The 23,037-nt window shown below is 43.8% G+C and overlaps 2 protein-coding genes and 1 pseudogene across 3 annotated transcripts; 1 reads left to right on the forward strand and 2 right to left on the reverse strand.

The window, feature by feature from the left end:
- Positions 1–4,338: 4,338 nt before the first annotated feature.
- Positions 4,339–6,223, reverse strand: LOC133908598 (probable WRKY transcription factor 24). Its single transcript, XM_062350702.1, has 3 exons — positions 5,709–6,223; positions 5,426–5,572; positions 4,339–5,229 (listed from the first exon to the last, which is right to left on the reverse strand). The coding sequence occupies exons 1-3, from the start codon at positions 6,059–6,061 to the stop codon at positions 5,034–5,036; spliced, it is 696 nt and encodes a 231-aa protein (XP_062206686.1). The 5' UTR covers positions 6,062–6,223; the 3' UTR covers positions 4,339–5,033.
- Positions 6,224–9,036: 2,813 nt separating this feature from the next.
- On the forward strand, positions 9,037–9,839 carry LOC133906407 (probable galacturonosyltransferase-like 3; annotated as a pseudogene).
- A 6,806-nt stretch (positions 9,840–16,645) lies between these two features.
- Positions 16,646–21,234, reverse strand: LOC133908599 (ras-related protein Rab7-like). 2 transcript variants are annotated; one of them, XR_009908232.1, is made up of 8 exons: positions 20,961–21,234; positions 20,746–20,772; positions 20,164–20,263; positions 19,933–20,079; positions 17,861–17,941; positions 17,638–17,783; positions 16,788–16,954; positions 16,646–16,751 (listed from the first exon to the last, which is right to left on the reverse strand). XR_009908232.1 is itself a non-coding variant. In XM_062350703.1 (7 exons), exons 1-7 carry the CDS (start codon positions 21,014–21,016, stop codon positions 16,891–16,893), a joined length of 621 nt encoding a protein of 206 aa, XP_062206687.1. In that variant the 5' UTR covers positions 21,017–21,234; the 3' UTR covers positions 16,646–16,890. The 2 variants fall into 2 exon arrangements, 1 of the variants encoding a protein (XP_062206687.1); XM_062350703.1 differs by having other exon boundaries at positions 16,646–16,954.
- Between the last annotated feature and the right edge of the window lie 1,803 nt (positions 21,235–23,037).

The following is a 23,037-nucleotide window of genomic DNA, read 5'->3' on the forward strand; positions in this document are numbered from 1 at the left end:
GTGTTCTCGAACGAGAACATTAGTGTCCGTCCATAGGCATCTCGGACTAAGAATATTATAGTGGGTTAAGTCAGATTGGGGTCTGTTGATATTAGATCTAGGTTTATATCTAGAAACTACCTCACAAGACAATCAGGTCGTACGGGAAAGAGAGGCTAGGGTTTGAACCTTTAGGGAGAATAAGGAATGGGGAGGAGGAGGGACCAAGAAGATGAGTCGTAACAGCGATGGGGGCATCGAGGCGATGTGATAGTCGAACAGGTCTCGGGTCCCTGTCGGAGCCAGAGGTGATTTTGCAGCACCTGGTTTGACTTTTAAGGTCAGATCAGGTTTGTTCTCGCTCTATTAGCCCAATCTTATCTGTTGTCACCCTTATCTAAGACTGTGCGAAAAGGCCAAAAATAACGAGTTCTACCATAGGCACCTAAGGGTGAATCTGGTGGCGGTGGCAACTAGAGATAGGGAAGGAAGTTAACACAGAACGAAAGAGGAGATGAGCGGCAATATTTGTGCGACAAACTTTTGATTGCTATTTAGTAATGCTTAAAGTTGAATAACTTTAATGTATTTGATGCTCGAATCTATAGGCCTTTTCATTGGAACATGATACTATTGGATGCCTCGTCGCCTTGGCAAATACTATGTAGCAATGTGATAATGAGATAATGTTTGATTTGTGCTAGATTAGGATGGCAGTTTATCCTGTCGGGTCACGTCTCCGTGGGTTTCAGATATGACAGGGACTAGTTTGGGTAGAAAAACGTGTGAGAAACCGTCCAAACAGTATTCTAATTAATCATTAGGATGATCATTATTCATAATCACAACCTCAGTGATTAACCAGAATACTATTCTGGTAGTCCTGGCACATATTTTATGTCCAAGATCGGAACACATGCCTTTCCAACATGCATATCACAACATAGCTTAAGAAATAGCGAATATTTAAAGTTATATTACAAGTTCTTAAGCACGCAACCATTTGCAACAGTTTGCACAAAGATGAACTACGCAGCGAAAAATAAAACCTTAACAACAGCAAAAGAAGAGTGGAACCATATGCCCTTAGGCTCCACCTCAAAAGCTACGCCTTACCAGAGTAGGATGCACTACTCTTGCCCACCACCTGCATCGACGGGCACGAAGTAGCCAAACACCGCATCACCCTCACCAGCAGAACCTAAAAGCGCAGGCATGAGTACGAAGGTACTCGCAAGACTTAATCCATATAGAGCATATATACGTAGCTCAACTCCAAGGATTTTGCATTGAGCTGTTAGCAAGAGTAGGCCACAAGGTTAAGTAAAACATATGCGGTAAGCAATCTAAACACATATGTGTGAGCATCTATACTTAACTCCAAAAACAACTACCTTTCTACCCTGCAAAACACAACTTGAACATGTATGTATAGTAACCATAGTACCTCATCGACAAACCACCACACCATAACCTTATCCCACATTCGTAAACTCTATGACCGATACAAATAAAACAATAGCATGCTCATGACCGAGAGCGCGGCAATTCAAATTGTTCTTACACCCTGCAGGGGGTACAACTTTACCCACACGACTTGAGGACCATTCGGCTTGTGCTACTCACGAAAGTACACACAAGGGGGTACTCGAGTCAACCTTTCTCATACCAGGAACCACCCACTTGCAATGCCCCTATGGCACTGGGGTTACCGCGAGCGTGTCCCGGACACCTCCGGCTCCCCGCCACCTTGCTTCTCCTTTTCTTTTTCTCCTACGCGTCATAGAGCCGCAAGGCAAGTGTCGGCACGGCATAAGATAATCGGCTTACCTTACCATTAGATCAGCATGTGGTGAGTACGGTAAGTGCTAGAGCCAACTGTACCGACGGACGGCCTTAAACGATGCAAGCGGTCTATGACATCCGAGTTCCTCTCCCGAACTACCCAGAGGACTCCTCCTGGCAGAAGATACCCCTAACACCGCCCACATCTCGTCTCAATCTTACATCTCAAACATTCATCCCAACCTCATCTTTGTATCTATAAACAGTGATTGAGACCTATGCTCGTGAACAACGGTAGCACCGTCGCTCGACTTCTACCGAGGACCTAAGCATTGCTAAGCATTTCGAATAATACTTAAAGCTAGACACCAACTATATCATCAAGGCTACAAGGATAAGGATTCATCAATAAGTCAATGTAGAGATGATACATCAACATAGGTTCTACCCATATCAGCCCGACACTGGACTCAATACATGCAAACATATATAAAGCATAATTTATCAATTTTAGACTCCATTTAATTTGAACAAAGGGTGCAGTATGCTTAGATACTTGCCTGGCTGCTCCGAGGTTTGCCTGATACTTCCCAAACAGAACTCGCAGAAGTGGTGTGCCTCGGTGTCACCCTCGATCACACTCGTGTCACGCTCCGATTCTTCGTTCACTACTGAAGAACACATGCAATGATGAGTATGAATGACGTGCAATGACAGATGCCCCACAGTGCATGACAAGGTGGATATACAATGCATCATGACATGAGTTTTAACGTCTCAAAATTTTCTTAATTTGGATTGCTGTTAAGCATCTACTCATTTTCCTGGATTAATTAGGCTTAACACAAAGCTTAACCCTAAATAGGAATTTAATCATGTCTAACATGAGGGTGATTATTTTTAATGATCAGGGAAACAATTAACAAGATTTACAAAATTAATTTCATCAATTTTGGAGTTACCAATATTTAATTATGGATTAATAAAACTCAAACCTATTTTATTAACCCATGCAATTTAAATACACATTTCATAGCTCCCAGTATTTTTAACATATAGATAATGATCATATAAACCTAACAAAATTGGTTTCATCATTTTTGGAGCTATACACAATTTTCTATGTATTTTGCAAGTTTCAGTCGAATTATGCATTGAACCAAAATTCAATTTCGCATTAACCGATTAAACCCGAATATTAAATGGGCCAAAAACTTTTTGCACCCATGCCGAGGTAGCCATAGTCACCGACAGTGGGCCCGGTGGGTTTTGACTCGAGTCAAAATTGAACGAGAGCGCGGGCGACACAGTACCGGCGGCACGGCGAACTCGCCAGCGGCGAACGGCAGCACGGCGCGGTCAGCGGAGGGCACCGGTGGCACCAGTGTGACACGGGGGACTTGATTGAGGGACGTGTTGTCAGCGGCGATGACCGGAGGGCGGCCATCGACGGCTAACAACGGCAATCAACGACGGCGGCTCGGTCAAGCACGCCGGCGGCCAAACGGTGGCGTAATCGACCCGGTCGAGCACTCCTACAGCATCTACGCAAGCATGTGGACTCAACGGCGTGCTCATCGGCCGCTGGGCTCGACCGGAGCACGGCCAGCGGCTTGCGGCCATTGGCGACGACGCTGGGTCTCGCGAGGAGGAGCGCGCTGGCAACGGGCTAAAGGAAATCGGACGCGCGCAAAAGGAAGAGGTGAGCGAGGAGAAGCTCACCACATGATTGGTCGGTGCGGAGAAGCTTCGGACCGGCGGTTTCAACGGTGAGGGGCGGAGCCACTTGGCCTGCGCCGAGGAAGACGACGCCCACGCGGTGATTTCGACCGGAGAAAGGTGGAATTCGCATGAGAGGCGGTCAGTGATGCTCCCTAGGTTCTGTCTCTTGCTTCTTGCAGCTCGGGCTCGACGGATTCATGCTCACGCACGGCGGATTTGGGCGGCAGCGTGGTGCTGCACTCTGCTCTGCTCTGTGCGCGCGGCTGAGTGAGAGACGGAGCAGAGAGGGACCGAGGTGAAGGAGATAAAGATGACGCCAGCACCTCAGGAAGGAGCACGGTGCCGTGCTCGACTCGACCGGTGACATGGCTGGCAGTCAAGGAAATCGGCGGCCGCCCCTGGAAGCAGCTCGGCTGAGAGAGGAGGTGAGAGGCAGAGAGAGAGGGATGACATGTGGGGCCGATGAACAGTGATCGATTAAAGAAAATATCATCTCCACTTCTTCTATTCAAAAGAATATCTTCCCATGGTCGAAAAATTATGGAACAAATTTTGTGTGAAACTACAATTCATATGCAACCCATTTAAACTAGTTTGACTCATAATGCCTAAGCCAAAATCAAACTAAAATTCTCCAAACATGAAACATTTTCTAACTTGTGGTAATTTTTATGCCTTCAAAACCATCCCCAAAAATTTAGGAAAATTCATTTATATTCTCCACATGATAGGGACTAATTTCTAAAAATATTTCTAGCTCTATGTTGTATAGCAATATTGTGAGTTGCTTAACAAAGAACCAATTAACATCAATTTTCACAATTTATGTTTAATTGAAAAAGCATGTTCATAATTCACCAAAACAATTAAACATGATGCCAATGATGTTTATGATGCTTAATGACATGCTTAAGCCATTTGAGCTGTTACAAAATGGCTCCGCAGGGCTATTAGGCTGGGGCTTCGACCTAAATAAGATTTGAGGCCAGGGCTACGTTTGGCCCCGCGGGGTGCCCTATGGCTCCTGAAACAAGGAAGCTAGCTCACATGCCAACCCAATCTGTTGCGGTGCTGCCAGTCCATTGTCGGGCCACGCATCACGACCGCGCTCGTTGTCGTCGCGCCCTAGCCGCCTGTTGTCGCTGTGCCCCGGCCGCATGTCATCGCCATCGCCGCTGTCGAGTCTTGGATCCCCAGTAGGGCAGGACTAGAGATAATTTTGCACCCGATAAGCATTTCAGGGTTGGATCGGATTTACTGTCTCGAGTTTCGGATCAGATGCGTTCTCGCTCCGTCCAATCCGGACTGACCCGTTGCCCCCATTATGCTAGATGCACATAAGGTGCTATAGAGATTCCATTTGAAGTACACTTAATTTTCTAGACAAACTGCCAAGTTAGTGATCGTCGTGTCAGCATCTAAAACTGCCTATACATAGTTCATTTTTCAGACGAGGCCATCTATATTTTGCAATCAGGGGAACTAACAACGCACCAAGCCCTCCCCTGGACATATGCATGCACTGTCCACAATATCGTGCTTCAATTTCAAGAGCCCAGGTGATGCATCCCGGCGACAAAGAAGCGGCCAGAGGCGGCGTCCTGGGAGGCGTAGTAGACCGTGCCGGGGCACGCGTGGTTGTGCACCCCCTCGTACATGGTCACAACGTAGCTCGGGTCGTCCCTATCTCGCTCCACCCTCTTCTTGACGTTGCAGCCCTCCGTCGAGCACCGGTAATAGTTCCTGCAATCGATTAATTTCAAGGCTCAGTCCACTACGGTGCCCGTTCCAACCCATCGTTGTACGCAGGTAAAGGCAGCCCCGTGCAAACAAGCAAAAGCAAGCGTTTCTGATCATTCTTCGATCTCCACTGTCGCGTTTGAACTGAAGTACAAATTATTACTAGGAATCAGCATCTCTTGCTGAAGTACACATTCACCTCGGGTTAGGGCTGTTCTTGACGTACTTCTTGCCGTACTTCCTCCACATGTAGCCGTCGTCGAGTATCTCCTCCTCCGACCTCGTCCGGAACGCGATCCTGTCCGTCCTCCTGGCCCCCTCCCCCGCCACTACGGCCGCCGCACCCCTGGAAATGTTCAGGCCCACGAACCAATTGGTCAGAACGAACACGTACGTGGCGACGGCGTGGCGCATGCGACTCAACCGATCCGTGTACAAAGTAGCCGGACTAGTACCACGTACTGGACATGTACGATACTCACCTAGCACGACAGTATCCTGCGGCATCCGCCACGACCGGCGCCTCGACCGGAATCCGCGACGGCGGCGGCGGCGGCGTCCCGAACGTGCCAGGCACAGCAGCCGGCACGCCTTCATCCGACAGGTACTCGAAGACGTCTAGCCACTCGTGCTGCAGCAGAGCCCCGGGTCCTGCCGCATCGAAGGGGGTCGGTGGGAAAACTGCCGCGGGGCCAGCGCCGTGGTAGGCGGAGGCGGAGCCGCCGCCTCCGCAAGGGTGATGACACGCCATCGGGAACGATAAGAGATCAGCGTGCGAGAGGGCGAAGGGCGCTGCTGCTGGGGTGGCTCGGGCTCCTGCTACCGCCATGTGCATGGGCCAACCGGCCGGCCAACTGTGCAACAAGGCACGTCCGCCGAAGCGCCGTATTTATAGAATTATAGCGCGCGCGCGCGCCGAGGCGTTTATTGGATTTGCGTGGTGTGGGCGGGCGCGGGCGAGGAAGACGTCGCGCGCGGTGGCCTTCGCACCGGGCTTCCTGGGTGGAGAAGCTTCGGTGCGGGCGGGCGGGCGCGGTGCACGGGGGAGGGACGCAATTAAGCACAGGCACAGCCGCCCCGTTCCGAATTGTTGAATTGTTGCCGCAGGGCCCGCAACGGTCCTGCTGCCGCCACTTTGGCAAGCCGTACGCAACATGCGTGCGTGGCGGGAGAAAACGACGGGATGGGCCCTTGTGTGGCACAGGCGGCGCGGGGGCCTGCGGCACGAGCTGGGAGAAATTAGTGTTTGTTAGGAACTACTGTACTGTTTGCAGATGAACGTTAGATGCGTAGCGATAGGTTGTATAGGTTAAGTTGGAAATTCGCTTATCGGCATATCCGCATACGCATACATCATGCATGTAACGCAGAAGCATACCACTGTACAGTGATTTGTAGGGAGTAACAATACGTTATACTCTGTACATGTTCATTGATGTCATCAATCAAATGACCATGGCCATCAAAGAGGGTGTGAGATTTACCTGCATCACTGCATGGTCTCTATGAAGAGAGAGCACGCCCGATTAGATAGCACCGTGAGCCCATCCGGCACCGTTAGGGCATCTACGTGCATGCGCTCCAGAGACCGGCACTGCCCAGCCGGAAGACCGGGAGATGATTAATTCTAGCTAGGCAGCATGCTAGTTTCCGTCCGGCCCGTCAAGGGTCAACTGGGGGAAACTACACGGTTAGTATTAACCACATAACTGGCGTAGTTAACATCTATTAGGTGGCCCGCATATACGCATCGAAAGACATCGACGATCGATCTTGATCGGCCGATCCCCTCTCCTGCTCTACACTTCGTAAGGGCTAATCCTCGTCACGCAGCGATTGCCCCTCCGCGGTCGACCCTTGCGCGATGGCCGACAGCGCGCGCTGCCACATCCCTGCTGGCTGGCAGCTCGGTGCTCCCTCCTCCCTGATCAGCCCCTCCTGCTCTGTCCTGCAGACCAGTCCCCGTCCCCGAGCTCTCCACACTGGCACACCGGCGGGCGCCCTCCACGCCGAATCGGCAGCAAGAGACGGGAGCCACTTAGAAAAGGTAAAATTGATCCTTGATTTTGTTCAATCAATTTAGTTCCAACTCTGTGAAGTTTTCATATTGATCTTGTTAAATCAGTGACTTTTTTGGTTTGGGTGAAAAAAAATCATTCGTAAATAACTCAATAAATGTTAAATTGTACTATTGTAGAACAAGCATGCAGAGGAAGAACGATCGAGCCTCTTTATGCAGTGCTCATGCTCAGAAAGCACCAAAAAAAAAAACTCTTCATCAACACCGAGTCAACCAACTTAGAGAACACGGACAATGGTATAGAGGCAAGATCTGAGAATGCTCGTGAGGAGGAAACACATGAGATATAAGAAACAAGTTTATGATGTTGATCGTCTTCCACATGATTTCTCAAGTTCGGATGTGGTCTTTCTTTGCAATTTAATATGTTTATTGTTGATATGCAATGTGGTGATAGGTTTCGAGAAGTGAAAAATCTCAATGAACTTGCTATCGAACTAGTTGGGACAAATAAGCACAATCGCTTTAAACTTGTCTATTTGTTGTTGAAATTGGTCATGATCCTTCCAGTGGCTACTGTAAGTGTTGAGAGAGTATTTTCAACAACGGACTATGTAAAACCAATCTAGAAAATACAATGAATGATCAATACTTAAATGATTGTTTGGTCATGTTCATTGAGCGTGACTTTTTTCAACGTGCTAGTGATGATGTCATCAAACAGTTTCAAGTAATGATAGATCGCCTTGTGAAGCTTTAATTTTCTATTAGATATTGTGTGGCGTCAGTTGTAATGGAAACATATAACTTACCTCTATCTATATCACCTTAACTTATTTTTTCATCATTCGATAGTTGGATTATATCATTTGAATTTGGTGAATTGCATGCTTAACTTCGTACCCTCATGATTGAAATCTTGGATCACCGGCACCCACCCACACCGCCTCTGCCTGATTGAGCTCATCGGAGACAACCTTTTCCACATTCCACCCACCCCGTTCCCATCGTCGCTCCCTCTCTCTAATCGCCTCCTGTCTGCCCTTGACTGCCGAGCAAATTGTTAAATCAATGTTTAAAAAAAATGTTGATTGTAAACTAAGGAGACCAAAACGTTAAACCAACAAATTTTTTTTAAAAAAAGAACAAACAGAAAATGATGAAATACCATTTTTTTTTTAAATGTTGAATTCAACGTTGTTCTGAAACGGGATTGTTTGAAAAAAGAAATTACCAAAAAGAGAAAGTTAATTATAGAAAAGAAAAGCGTTAACTAGATAAATAACTAGTTATATATGGCCAACTAGTTAGACAAACCTGTCGGGTGCATCGGTCACCAACATGGAAACATCTGCCGTCCAGACTTCAGAGTCGTGGCAGATCTCTTGACACGATTGCGCGCATGGACAAGGCATGGTTGCTGCTGCTTGCAACGTTTTGGGATGGCTACATGCATGCAATCCTATGTCTCTGTAGCTAGCATTAGGCCCTCTTTGTTTTAGCTTGGAATAGTAGATTATTGCTTCTACGATTCCAAGTTTAAACAAACATTAGTTTTTTTTTATCATAGATTATAGCAATCCATATTCTAGATTGTTATAACCCAACAAGTTGATTTTCTTTGGCCATTCATAGATTGTGAAACTCTATTTTACTAAATTGCTCATCAAAGTTGGCTCGAAATTACCTGCTCCTGCTATTGCCCATCGATCTCACCTGAGACTCGAACCCCCACCCCCGTCACTCTCCTCTCCAGCGTGGCTTAAGGCGGTGCTCTGCCCCTCGACCCGATGGATCCCGTCGACCTAGAGTTCATCGTTGCCATCACTGTCGCCTTTAGGGATGGCTTGAGAGCTGCGGTTGTCAGTGCTGATGGTGTCCATGTTGTGGCTGACAACGAGGTAGATCCCTTCCCCTGCATGGTGTCTGCGTCCTAGTCGTGGTCCTCCTCGCTGCGGCGTGCACGACAGTGGCGGTGTCCCGAGGCTAGGGTGGGGAGCTGCCAAAGTTCTGAGAGGTATCAGCATTTCGTAACAGTGCGGCCTGCGTGGGCGTGCCGACAATCCATATTGCGATGACATTGGACGCACCTACCTGCGAGGCTCACTCACCGGCGTCCTCTCCGTGCTCCACCATGCCACCTGCCCGAAGTCCATCGCCTTCCACTTCATCGTCTCCTTGGCCTCCCTAGCATGTCACCTTGCTGCGGCCTTCCCTACGCTCCCCGCCACTGTCCACCGCTTTGACTCCCACCTTATATACGGCAAGATCTCCTCATTCGTTTGCCGCACGCTCGACCAGCCCTTCAACTATGCTCGCATCTACCTCACCACCTCCTCCCCCCTCCGTCTCCCGTGTCCTCTACATCGACTCCGACCTCCTTGTCATTGACGATGTTGCCCGCCTCTGGGCCATCGACCTTGGCCCCGACACCACCCTCGCGGTCCCCGAGTATCTACACACTAACTTCACCTCCTACTTCACCGACATGTTCTGGTGACACCTGGAGTACGCCTCCATCTTCGCTAACCGGATGTGGGTGCCGTGCTACTTCAACACCAGGGTTATGGTAATCAAGTCTGATCAAATGTAAAAGGTAAAATTATGTGGATACCATCACAAAAGTGCCTATATTGAAAAGTACCATCGGTGTGATGATGATATGTGGCCTTACATGTCATCCTCACACCCAATGATATTTTATAACTTTTGTGATTACGATAGTACCTAATAAATTGCTGTAATATAAAACATGTCACAAAGGATAAACCTAAAACAACTGAGTGCATGACAAACTTTTTACATCTAAAAGCAGCAACCCAACCTCTAAAATTTAAGTTGTCAAATAGTTATGAACCTTTTAACCTTAAATTTTTATAATCCATAATCTGCAAGTTGCTCCCCCGTACGCAGACTTGGTGCGCTCTATCCATCGCTGACTGGTTGCTCGTGCCGTCGCTGTTTGCAAGCTGCCGGCACATGATCGGTAGTGCTAGCTGCGTGGAAGTTTCGGTCTCTGTTATGGCAGTGCTAGTGAGATCGTCTTTTGCTGCGTATGATCGAGGTCGTGTGGCTTCGGATGCGACGTTGATAAATGTATTTAGTGGTAAACAATGACTTGAGAGGCAGATGAAGCTTTGAAAGCAATTGACAATGCCTGTATATAGACCCTGAAAGCATTTTCTGATTCAAAACAAACGGCTCCTAAATGAATGTATGTACGCACAACTGCGTTCGTAATCATACATGTAGTCGAAGGGACATTAGCTGTTTATTTGACCAAAAAGTCAGAGGATATACTCTTTTTTTTGGAGAGAGAAGTCAGAGGATATACTAGTAGTACTAGTACAAACCTGACAGAGAGAATGAACGCACACTAATTGAACCGCAACTGCCCGGGAACAAGTTGAAACTATTGTGTGGCCACACATACGAACCAGCAAAGACGCAAAGAGCATCAGATACTGCTTGCCTGCTTGGGTAGGGAATTAGGTATTACTTGTAATTAAGGTTACTCGTAATTAAGAAGCGTCCATCTTCCGTTCCGGACAGGCAGGAGTCGTAAGTTGCAGTTAGTTTGATGCCGAATTGCCTCCCTGCCAATTAGCAGGTCTCCAATCTTCTCAGAAGGCTCCGGTCGAAGGCGTCGATCTGGGCCGCACAAAACGATTGGCACATGCACTCGAGTTGGATTGTCGCCCCTGCCTGATCATAGTACAGTCATGCATCATGCATGTCCCTTTCTGCACACTAAACACCTGATAAGTACGTGAAGGCTCAATGGCGACGTGATTTGAAGGACACTGCTTTTTGCTGCGTCCTTGTCTAGCTAGTGCGCTGCGAGCCTGCGATCGCATAACACAAATGCACTGTAGATTGGCACCTATCAAAAACATCACTGCATGCTCTTGTTCGGAACCTGCCAGGAACATACGAGACAAATATTTCTCTTCATATGCACATCACCTTCGCCATATTGCCCACAGGTTCGAGGGTGCCTACAAGACTACAAGTCAAAGCTAAACGGGATGCGACCCTAACACACTGATGATCGGACTACACAAATACAGCCTACATGAGACTAGGTGTGGCCGTCTCTCAAGGTTCCGAGATGGATGCCACGACATCGTTAGCTTGCGTCACTCAGAAATTGACATATCTGCCGAAAGTCCGATTACAATGTAAAGAAAAGAGATAAATAAATGGATTGAACTTTTAATTTTTATTGATAGATGTGGTGTTTTATACATGATGAAAATGTGCTTATTCAGGAGACATTCTTCTCAAACGGATGTTTATTACCTCTTAATTCTTATAGATAGATGTGATGTTTTTATACATGAGGAAAGAGTGTCTGTCGAGAGGCAGTTGTCTATTGCTCAACAGGCATAAACAATCGTCAGACAGTTGCAGGTTGAGCAAACGCCAGAAGACTGCTGGTGTTGGTCACTACTGTTTCCCTTATATATTATTTTGAGAACTTCTTTAAAAATCCTGAGAAAAATACGAGGAGAGTACTAGTAATATGGTGATATATTATTAAAACTCTTTTAAAACCTAGTGAAAAAATAAGAAGAAAATGATATAGCATATGTTGATTATTCCCTCATCATAAACTCATATGAAAAAACCTTAAAAGGGAAAATCTATAAGTGAGTTTAGAGAATAATAGGTATAATTTATGGATCAAATATGTCTTTGATGTCTCATTTAAAAACTCCAGTAGGGAAAATAGGAGATATGACATATATTCTTGTATAAATATTGCCTAATTAAACCTTTTATGAGAAATCTTATAAGTAAAACTTATATAAGGAAAAAGAGTACAATATAATGTATGAATATATTAAAATTCAAGAGACTCCCCTGATCCTTGCAAATTTCAAAGTCGTCGTATACTAAAACTACGAGCATATTGGAATGTCAAAGTTGATAAGGATTTTCTGAATAAATCTATGAGGTTATCATAAGATTTAGTTTGCAAGATGTTTATTTCTTCATTTTATTGTAACTCATGAGGATAAAATAATTTAGGTGTATTTAGTGATATTGCTCTTTATGTAATATGTTTGCATATGAGCAACACAAGTAGTATTATCTTTATAGGTAATTATTGATGATTCAATGATACTAATACCACATGATTTTTTTATGTGATTGATCATTCTACGAAGTCATACACATGTATGTGATGTTTCAGAATAATAGTTAGAAGTAGCCAATGTAATCTGTTTTGATGACTCCTATGAGATGGCTATATCATCATAAAATCAGTCTATGAATTGGCGTTATGAGGATAAGTTATATAGCCAGTATCTGGATATCCCACTATGATCATATCTTATTTTTTTTAATAGAATAAACCTAAATCTTTGGTGCCATAAAGATATATGTGGATATCATCTTTGACTTCTGCCTGATGATGTTGTTAGCAAGTTATCTGCAAATGTAATATTAGGCATGCAGTTTGCAAGATACATAAACGCTTTGATGACATTAAGATATAGAATTTTAGATTCAATATCTTTTCATCGTCAACCCAAGGAATGAATGCATCTTGATTCATATTTAGGGATTGATGACTATAAGTGTTTTGATAGATATGATGGTCTAATATCATTTGTATATTGGTGTACTGATGGATAAATATTCCTAAAAGAATATGTTTAAGTTGTAGACTTAAAGCGAAATTTGGTTTTACCCAAATTATTCATCTCAAATTATGTCTTAAGATTATTACATATTTTGTCATATGTGGTTTGGAGATGATACAAAATCTATTTGGGATTTCATTATGAACACATATATGCAATCGTCGTGGTTGGTGTAACTCTTATGTGGAAAGAACTCATTTTGTCAGTTGCACCATAATCAACTTAACTGTTTGAATTCATAGAGTGACTTAAGTTGTACATAATATATATTACGATTTGTATATAGATTCAGAATACAAAGTCCATTAGGGACTTATGTCCAAATCTATCAAATTAAGCTAAACTAAGGATGATATCGCCAAGTATTTCCTATGGTCTGATGCTTGCGTCGAGTTGAGTTGTTCATCTTGTCTACCAAGACAAAGCAGATAAATCCGACTTAGATACTAGTCGTTCTTGAGTTGGGTAACCAATCGAGATCTTCCTAGTATATATCTTCTAGACTTCTAGGTGTACCATATACCGCAGATTCGATTACGTAGTATTCAGAGTTGTTAAACATGCACACAACATACCTTGTCTATATATGATATACTTCTTATGCATATATACTCCATAGTTAGATATTTGACATGACACATGTGAGACTATTTTAGAGATGTATAAATCAGCATTATAGAGTACATAAATGGTCCATAAAATTATTGAATAGAGTCGCATGTATGTTCTTGAATGTGTTTAAGAAATTGTGTTGCACATTATAAATTTTAAGGTAAGAGTACCTTAAAATTAAATTCCCTGTGACACATGCGGTGCATACAAATATGAGAATTTTGGGAATTGATGTTGTGACCAATATAATTATTAATAATTTTTCTTATCATCTCCAAGGTAGAATGATCAAGGCAATCATGCCAAGTCTTGATTTCATCAAGATAGAAAATATATTTTCTACGCAATATATGATACGGGTTTGATATATGTATAGTACAATCCAAGTAGTATATAGGGAAGCTTGCCATATATGTTATTTTGATTAAGTGGAGAAATTCCTCTTTGTTGTTATCATGGGTTCAATATGTAAACTATTGTGATAAATATCTCTATAACTTAGTAAGGTATGGGTTGAATTGAGATACAATAGAGTATCATCGATTATGACTTGAGTACCCATAGGGAAAGTAATTATGGCACGACCGGAGAAAACAATTACTGCATCGCATCCAGCAACTATCAAAATATTTCCTTGTCTCTTAGTAAGAGTTTGAAAATATTTTGTTTCCCTAAGTATAGAATTTGTGGTGTAATTATCCACTAGGCACATTCCATCCTCCACCGAAGTGACTCCCGTAGAAATCTATATATAGAAATGAAGAAATTAGTATAAATTTCTTTATCAGATATATATAATACATATAAACTTTATGTAGTGCTGATACAATATTGTGGCATACAATATATATAATGATGACAACATATTTATTACAACAACTAATAGACATAAATAAGTTAATATCTAAGGAGTTGGGAGACTAGTTAAAGTCTCCAAACATGTCGTTCGAAGCATATTTTCGACGATCATGTTATCCGTGCTCATGGAGTCTTCTGTATGTCGGAGAGTCTAGTTGTTACTTGATTATTGTGGAACTTATTATGAACAACTAGGCTCCTTGTTATTGTCCAATTAAAGGTTGAAGTGTGCTTCATATCTTTGCCCTTGAGCAGATCGGTTGCGCCATAGTGGCCTCCACTTGGTTGGATTCACCTCCAGTCGTGGTGGGGGTCACCGTGCCGCCGATGGGGAGGTGTGGGCCGGCACCGATGCCGAAGCCCACGTCGGTGGCAGGGTGGTCGAGGTCGAGGCCAGCTGCATCACGCAGGAGGTTCCGACATAGAGGAGGTGTGGCTGGCGTCGAAGAAGGGAGGGAGGTCGTCACTTCGTCGTCGTCTGGAGGTTTCACCAGGGAGTATTCGAGTGAGGTCGCCGAGGAGTCGAAGGTGCTCAGAGGAGCACCCATTGCCAGTGTCAGGGCCGTAGGAGTCACAGTAGTGGAGGGGCCGCCGTCATGGTGGCCACGCCTTGGCGCACAGCGGTGGCTGTGGTAGGGCCGACATCCTCGGCCACGATAGAACCCATGGGCTCAGCGGTGGCTACCCAAGTGAAGGCAATGACTGAGTGGACGCCAATAGGTACGATTCAGCAGCAGCAAGACAAAGAGCAAGACCGTCTCCAAGGACATGGGCAGAGAAGATAAGCCCTAATCCACCATGGTTCTCCCCTTTGATGGAGGAGGGACTTCGCACCTCCATGCTTGAACTCAGTAGAGCGTGCATGATAACGTGTTGAAAGTCGATTGCGATGTAAAGAAAAGAGACAAACAAATGGATTCGAACTCTTAATTCTCATTGATAGATGTGGTGTTTTAGGCACGGTGAAAGAGTATGTATTCGAGAGGCATCTCTCATGAACGGATATCTATTGCCCAAAGAGCATGAACAACCGTCGGGCAATTGCCGATTGAGCAACTACCAGACGGTTACCGGTGTTGGTCACTACTGTTTTCTAACAATATCATCTGCACTGTGCGATGATCTATTAGGTGCTCCATCGATCAACGTTAAAAAAAAACGTAAAGTAACGTTTCTGGTGCTCATGGTTTCACTTTCTCGTTAAACAATTTGGCTCCCCTCATGTTACCTCGAGGAGAAGTGCCTGCGCAGTGGAAGTGATCAACCATGTGCCCGCTTTCCCGTTTCAAGAGAGCTTGAAGCTGCAAGTGCATGCGTTCCAGTCCCACCATCGAATCGTCTAGCACGAGCATCGACATTGGCCATGAATCGAGCTTCTCAAAAAGGAAAGAGGGGCATACCAATGTGCACATCAAGCTAGGCCAACGGGTAAAAATACACGTGTCTAATCGCCAACGTTTCTGTATGTCCATGTGTCCCCCGGGCGGTGAGTGAGCCGCCACGACACCTTAATTTCCAGCTTCCTTTTCGCATATCCTATCACGTTTCCTTTTTGTTACCTCGCTCGCAAGTCTAGGGCTAGTCTCCATAGTGATAAATCCAAGCACGTGAGCATTTGCGAAAGGTCATTAGGTCAGCATAACCCCACCCAGCCCAATGCATCGCATTTGCACACCCTACCGTCTACATGCGTCCGTAGCCTTTCGGTGTAAGACTTTCTGTTCCCGATTAATCGTACGTTTGTGTGCAGCGCACGTAATTTCGGTGGCCATGAAAATGCGAGGAGTCGAGGGTCGTGTTGTTCTGGTACACCTTTCGCTGTCATATATGTCATGCAGAGTTACGTATGGCAGTGCGGAAGCACGCCGGCATACTAATTTTAGCAGCAGGACTCACGGGATTTGACTCTGAGACGATACTTGACGGCGAAAATTCTTACGGACACGTTTAATCCTCCTCCACCGTATCTGAATCCCGAACGTTCTAGCCACCGACTCTGCAGGATCCAGGAAGGGTCCTTACTTCGGCACCGTGATTCAGCAAACTAATGCCATGAGCCCATGAATTGAACACAACTTTGCTTCTACAACCCACATCGATGCAACATCGATCTCTACATCTTGCACAGACAAGGCACGGTTGCAAATGTTCAGGATCACTTGGGGAAGGAAAAGCAATATGCCTGTATCAACAAAGGCTCAACGCGCTGGAGGTCAACAAGTTAAAGCCGCAAAAATACAATTGAGGCTAGGAGTTTGACCTCTGACAGGTCACATCATAAATTGTCTACCTCTGTGCATTCTTATTGCTCAGACGAAGAAATAGGTCTGGCCATCCCATCAATATTCCATTTCCAAAACCTTGGTTGCTAACTATCGTACAGTGGCTACAAATGCGAGTTTGATGACTGGAACCTTAGTGTACATTGCGAGAAATTAAAAAGAATGCCTGCCAGCATCACTTGAAAAGAATGCCGCAATCAATAAACAAAATCTGGAAGGGACCAAGGATGACTAACTGCTAGCATGCGCATCCACTTCTAGGTTCAGTCTCGGGGACAGGATCTGCAACTGTCTGGAAGTAGCTGAAGAGCAGAAAAAAAAAAGGTGTAAATAACTAAACAGGCAAAATTAGAAGATATGTAACAGCTGTTCTATATTGCTGAAACAATGTAATAAAATATAATAAAAACAACATGAAAGTATTTACTAATACACACAGATCATCGCCACTGAAAGTCTGAATTCTAAAACCAACAATGCAGTCACGCAGTTCTACTACTACTACAAAATGTTTTCATGTCCCCTTAAGCATCTATTGTTCTCAGATATGTGAGGGGTCACTAGTGAAACTACTTTATTTGTTCCTTCATAAAAGGCAAGATATCTATGTCAAGTTATCAGCACAGAACAAAACTAATATGGGCCATATTCACACTAAGTGGTAAGATGTTCACAGAGGTAGCTTCTTTTAGTCTAGATGTGTAATCATTATGAGCTTTCCTTATGGAACAGAGTTGAACAAGAGCATCGACGACATAAAGAGAGATCACCGATGAAAGAAGAGTAGCAACTACCAAACTGGAGTGAACAATATTGCACAAAATGGATGGGTGCATAAAAGAAAGGATTAACAAGCCTAGTTGAAAACATTAGAAGAACTAAATAAACGCTGGCAGCTAGGAAACATATTGACAAGACAAGCTTACTCCAAGGAAAGAATGAGCTTCCTACCAAACAACAAAGTGAGGAAGATGAATTTACTCACATGTCCTGGTCACGCTCATGCTCTAAAGCAAGCTTGGCAACAGACAGGAATGCGTTGTCAACATTGTAGTCCTCTTTTGCTGAAGTTTCATAATAAGGAATATTGCCTTTGGAAGCACACCACTCCATTGCTTTCTTCTCAGAAACCTGTGTGGAAATAGTAATGAAGTAACGGCATATCAAGAGATGAAAGCTACAAATTATTATATATAAACAAATCTAACCACTCTGCTCTTTCCACCATCTACATCGATCTTGTTCCCCAGTAAGATGAAGGGAAAAGTTTTAGGATCTGATGGGCTAGCCTGAGAAGAAATGAAATTAGCCATGTCAAGTAAAATTGTCAAGATGCTATAGGGCACTATAAGAGATGCAAATGCTATAGTATTCAGATATTGGTATATTATAATGAACCGGACCTCTAGACAAAACATAGTACAGCACGAGGCAGTTTACCAAATAGTCCACTCAACAACTACAACTAGAAAATCAATGAAAGGCCATTATTGCATAAAAAATAAAAAATAAACTGAATTTTTTTTGTCACAGCAAACAATCAGGTAACAAGTGCAAAGAGTAGCTTTGTTGTTACAGCAGTACATGAGTTATGCGCACTCGCACGCACACACGCACACACACATTTATAATAAAAGATCATAAGAGTTCAACAATCTGAATGAGCGTGCTATGTACTGCAGAATTATCAAAAACTTCCAGCACTAATCGAGCAGAATGAGTTTATATGGTGGATTACAGTTCTACATGGCACAAAGTACACTCTATGACTCGATTGCATTATTTTATCTTGTATTGATGGATTCATGGCTAGATATACACCTCTCATAGAAAATACTGCCTGCGAATTCAACAAGAATATAATTGTACCAATATGACATTAGACATGTAGACTACAATCATTGTCATCATAGTAACAAGTAGAGGTTAGGACTACAATAGTCACTATATCAACACTTCTGTTCACTATTTCAACATCCCTGTATTTGCTATGCAATAAGGTAGGAGCCTGCTAATAACAACTATAAACAATTAAACCCTACTCGGCAATGATATTGATACCATTGATACGAAATGATCATTGAGTTGATTAGCTATTTTTTCCAGTCTTGGAAAATTCACAAAATTTAAGACCGAATCATATGTATTTTTTTCTACCAAGATTTTATTTTGTGAAACTTTCATACTTTCTGATCAGGAAGTGCCAAAGTAACAACCTTGGTTACAAGCCACAGAAATAAACAATAGCACTACTGTAGATGGGAACTTGTACAATTATGGCATGTCGTTACTAGAGTCTAGACATAGTGAAACCTCTCCCCCAGATCATGGCTAGCTAATGATTAGCATGTTCAAGGAGAAAACAGAACTATCAAAGTAACAGTAACGAGAGAAGAGTGATGTTTCTACCTGAAACCATCCTCAAAGACAAGTGATCAAAAGACATGGACAGTGCGTAACTATGTGATCTAGGCTATTCCTTTTTTCACCAAGTATATGATCAATGTTAATCTTTAATAAATTATGAAATCAATGTCAATTATTAGTTTCCCACCAAAGAGATCAGCTATTCAAAGACTGAGTAAAGTAAATTGGAAATGCAATATAGTTTATGGAACCAAACGCCATAATAACTAACCTGCAATATCTGTTAGTAAGCATGAGTTCAAACCATAAAAAAAAAAACTCATTTAGGATAGCTTCATTTGTCCAAAAATCAGTAAGAAATACTGTTTTAGAAAGTTCAGAAACTTCTGCTAGTTTAAATAGATTGACATCAACTAGCGAATGCTCTATAGGCCAATTTTCCAACTTCAAGAAGATTTGTTCACTTTCCTTTGCATTCTGTTTTGATCAGACTTAATGCAAACTTTGTCTTATCTTTCTACTCAACTTGAAGTGATAATTCAGATCTAACCACAATTTGTAAAACCATTAAATATACTTATACAGGTTCAAGAGGATGATAAAATTCTTGATAAGGCTAGCCACTCGCAACTTGCATGTGTTCAAAGCATGCTAAATTGACAGTGAGCATATTGACACAAAAAATATGATAGCATCAAATGGATTAAACATATGCTACAAAATTCTAAGTTCATAAAGTGCACATGTTTGGTTAGGACAATTGGCAAGGCTAAACTCAATATATTGTCAGATATCATAGCAAAAACCCCTACAGATATGTAAGCATGCTTAAGCTTCACAAAATTATTGGGAACATCAAGTTGTCAGGTAATGACCAAACATCACAACAATGCATAAGATAAGACATTGCTACCTGGTTGAGGAACTCGTCATGCCATGTGTTGAGCGTATCAAATGACCTGTTCACATTGACATCATAGACGAGCACACAACAATCTGCCCCTCTGTAGAACGCAACACCAAGACTCTGGAATCTCTCCTGTCCCGCGGTATCCCAGATCTGGAATCAAAGCAACCCGTGATTACAACCACAGCTCAGTCTCTTCTCCGTGAAAACTCTCCAACTAAGGTTAGCAATACCCACCTGCAAAGTTACTAGCCTGTCTTCAATGAGAACCTCCTTTGTGACGAAATCTGCACCAATTGTAGCTTTATATTGCTGACTGAACTTCTTGTGGACATATCTAACTTAAGTCAAGAATATCAAAGCACTCGAAGTATGAACATGCACCTAGCATCTCAGAGTAGACACATCAAGACAATTTCATTCGCATCGCCTTACATTTACTCAGCATACTGTAGTAAGCATGACATACTAATGTACCAGAGAATCCATGATGAGGTTCACAAATGCCTGGATAACGCACAGCACAACGTATAAAATAGCAGCACGAAAATGCAGCTAAATAGAGATTCACTGCGAGCACAAATAATTCCAAATCCCAAAACGATATGGCTCAGAGATGCTTTCCAACATCTCAACGGGTCAAATTCACAATGTTAAAAAGCACAAATTTGAAGCATGACCTGCAGATTTGGCTAGCCTACCGAACATTAGGGCGTCCGTTGATTCAAGGCAGCACAAAGCAAACCCCACCTCGTACAGATCAACTCCACATCGATCAATCAATAGCTTAATACACATCGGAGGTCAAGGCAAGGATACTGGTTCATCAGCGACGTCTTCCCGACCCTGCACAAGACCAAACCGGACCAAATCAAACCCACAGGCCAGACCCAACACAGCGGTTACAGCAACCGCACCCAAATCGAGCGGCCAAGCTGCCTAGAGACCGCAAAATATCCAGGGAAAAGCCGGGAAAACACAGGCGCGCGGATCCGAGGGAGGGAGGGAGGGAGGGAATGGAGCAATGGGCTGACCCGCTGTCGCCGAGGACGATGACCTTGAGGAGTGTTCGCCTCCGCGACGTCGACATGGCTGCTCGATCGCGATCGCCCCACCTCGCGGCTTGTCGTCTCGTCGCGACCCTCGATGCGCACGAGTTTAGGGGCAGAGAAAACGAAATCCAGCGGAGCAGGGAGATCACGGAGACGCTGGAGCCGATGGATTCACCTCTTCCGCCCTTTTTTTTATTCTGAAGGATTGATGGATTTGATCGATGTGACCTTGAAGAGGTGACGTGAGGTGGCCGTGCAGTTTTGGATTTGGAGTCTTGGATAGGGGCCCAGGGGAGGGCGTGCCGGATACGAATCCTATGCAATAATACGCTGCCGTTGACATGCGGCTCGGTTGCTCACACGGCTTCGAGCCCGCATGCCAGCCTACTTCCTCCGTTTTTTAATATTTATTATTTTTATCATTTTATTTATTTTCAAATGCTTATCACTTCATATTTTTTAATATAATTTTTAATTTTATCTTTATAAAATATCTTTTATCCATTTATTTACGGTTAGTTCTAGAATTTTTGAACTAGTTCCTAAAAATATTTTTGTCATTTTCTATTTAAAATTATACTATTTTAGTATGTATTACTATGCATGTTTGATAAAAATAATAAGTACTCCTTCTGATTGTAAATGTAGGTCGTTTTGGTTTCCTCAATTATTCTCTCCATATAAATCATTCTCAAATTTTTATGCATTTTTTTCCTCTTTTTTCTGTTTTTGCTCTTATTTAATAAATACTATCACTCTCACAAATGAATGAGTTATCTTTTCTAATACAAAATAAATAAAATGTAACCAGAATGTTTAATCTACTTTCTTAATTCTTATGCATAAATCTAAAATGATCTATATTTATAATTAAATGGAGTATTAAAAACCGAGAAAGTATTAATGTAGAGGATCCTGCTACAGAACTGACAGGCAGCGAGGATACAGATGGTGGCCGGTTGCCACTGGGCACGCGCCTCGTCAGGCACAGCTGCACAGCCCCACACAGGCAGCCTCGCCAGTTTGAAAGAGGAGCCTCACGTCACGTGGGCACGGAGCCGCTGGTGGTGAGGCCTGTGTGTCTAGATGGGACAGTGACCTCCATCTTTATGGATCAGTCAACCGCTACAGATCATGTGGGATTCGCGTCCAAATTTCTAAGTATCGATAACATTGAAACAGGTTCCGATGCTAGTGTAGTGAAATTGTCAAGTGCCTCGGTGATGAAGCTTGCTCGATTGGATGGTTAGGCAGGGGCGGACTTATCTAAAATTGTACAACAAATTTTATTAAAAATAAGAATTTAAGTGGGGTCTGTACTATCAACGGGTCTTTTAGAATCCACCCCTGGTTCAAAAGTATTGTCAAAGCCGTGATATCTCACGTTCTCTTAGGGAAAAAAACTGCAGATATGGAATCGATTCGAAGGGCTTGAGCTTGGATGCCCATCGGTGTTGAGCTCCGTATGCATATTACGGTTGGCACTGTGGCACGCGCCGGAATAGCCGGAATTTCGGCCGCGGATCGAGACTTTGCATTCAGTTTTGTTTAGCGGAATGGGTCGTTTCAGCCGGAACGGAATTAGACTGACAATGTGACAAGCCTAGTGGACATGCCTACATTGCGTGTGCTACAGGTGTGCTGCGTGCTATGTCGGTGGTACATGAGAGTTTTGAGGCACAAGTGCACGTGCATGGGCAAGGTCGGCAGAGCTTGAGAGTTGTGAAACTCGTGCGGCTCGCCAGCTAACAAGTAGAGTTTCGTCGTTTCGATCGGGGCTAGTTGGGTGGCTCTTCTTGCGTCACTAAGCAAGTGACAAGGCAATGATGAGCTGAAGAAACCTGAAACCTCTACTCATTCAGCAGAAACGGATGACGTCATTACTCTTTTGACATCTCGTAAGGAACAAAACGCAGACCACCACAGGGGCGAATTGCACAAGAGAGCTGCGATCCCCAATCTGATCCGACTCGACAGCGCTGACAAAGCCCAGCAACATTCAGACAAACTGGAGAGCACAGGTTTCTCAGCTCCAAGCTTGCTGCCCTTGTCTCTCGCC

This window comes from Phragmites australis, chromosome 2 (assembly GCF_958298935.1).
Source record: "Phragmites australis chromosome 2, lpPhrAust1.1, whole genome shotgun sequence".
NCBI classification, from domain to species: Eukaryota; Viridiplantae; Streptophyta; class Magnoliopsida; order Poales; family Poaceae; genus Phragmites; species Phragmites australis.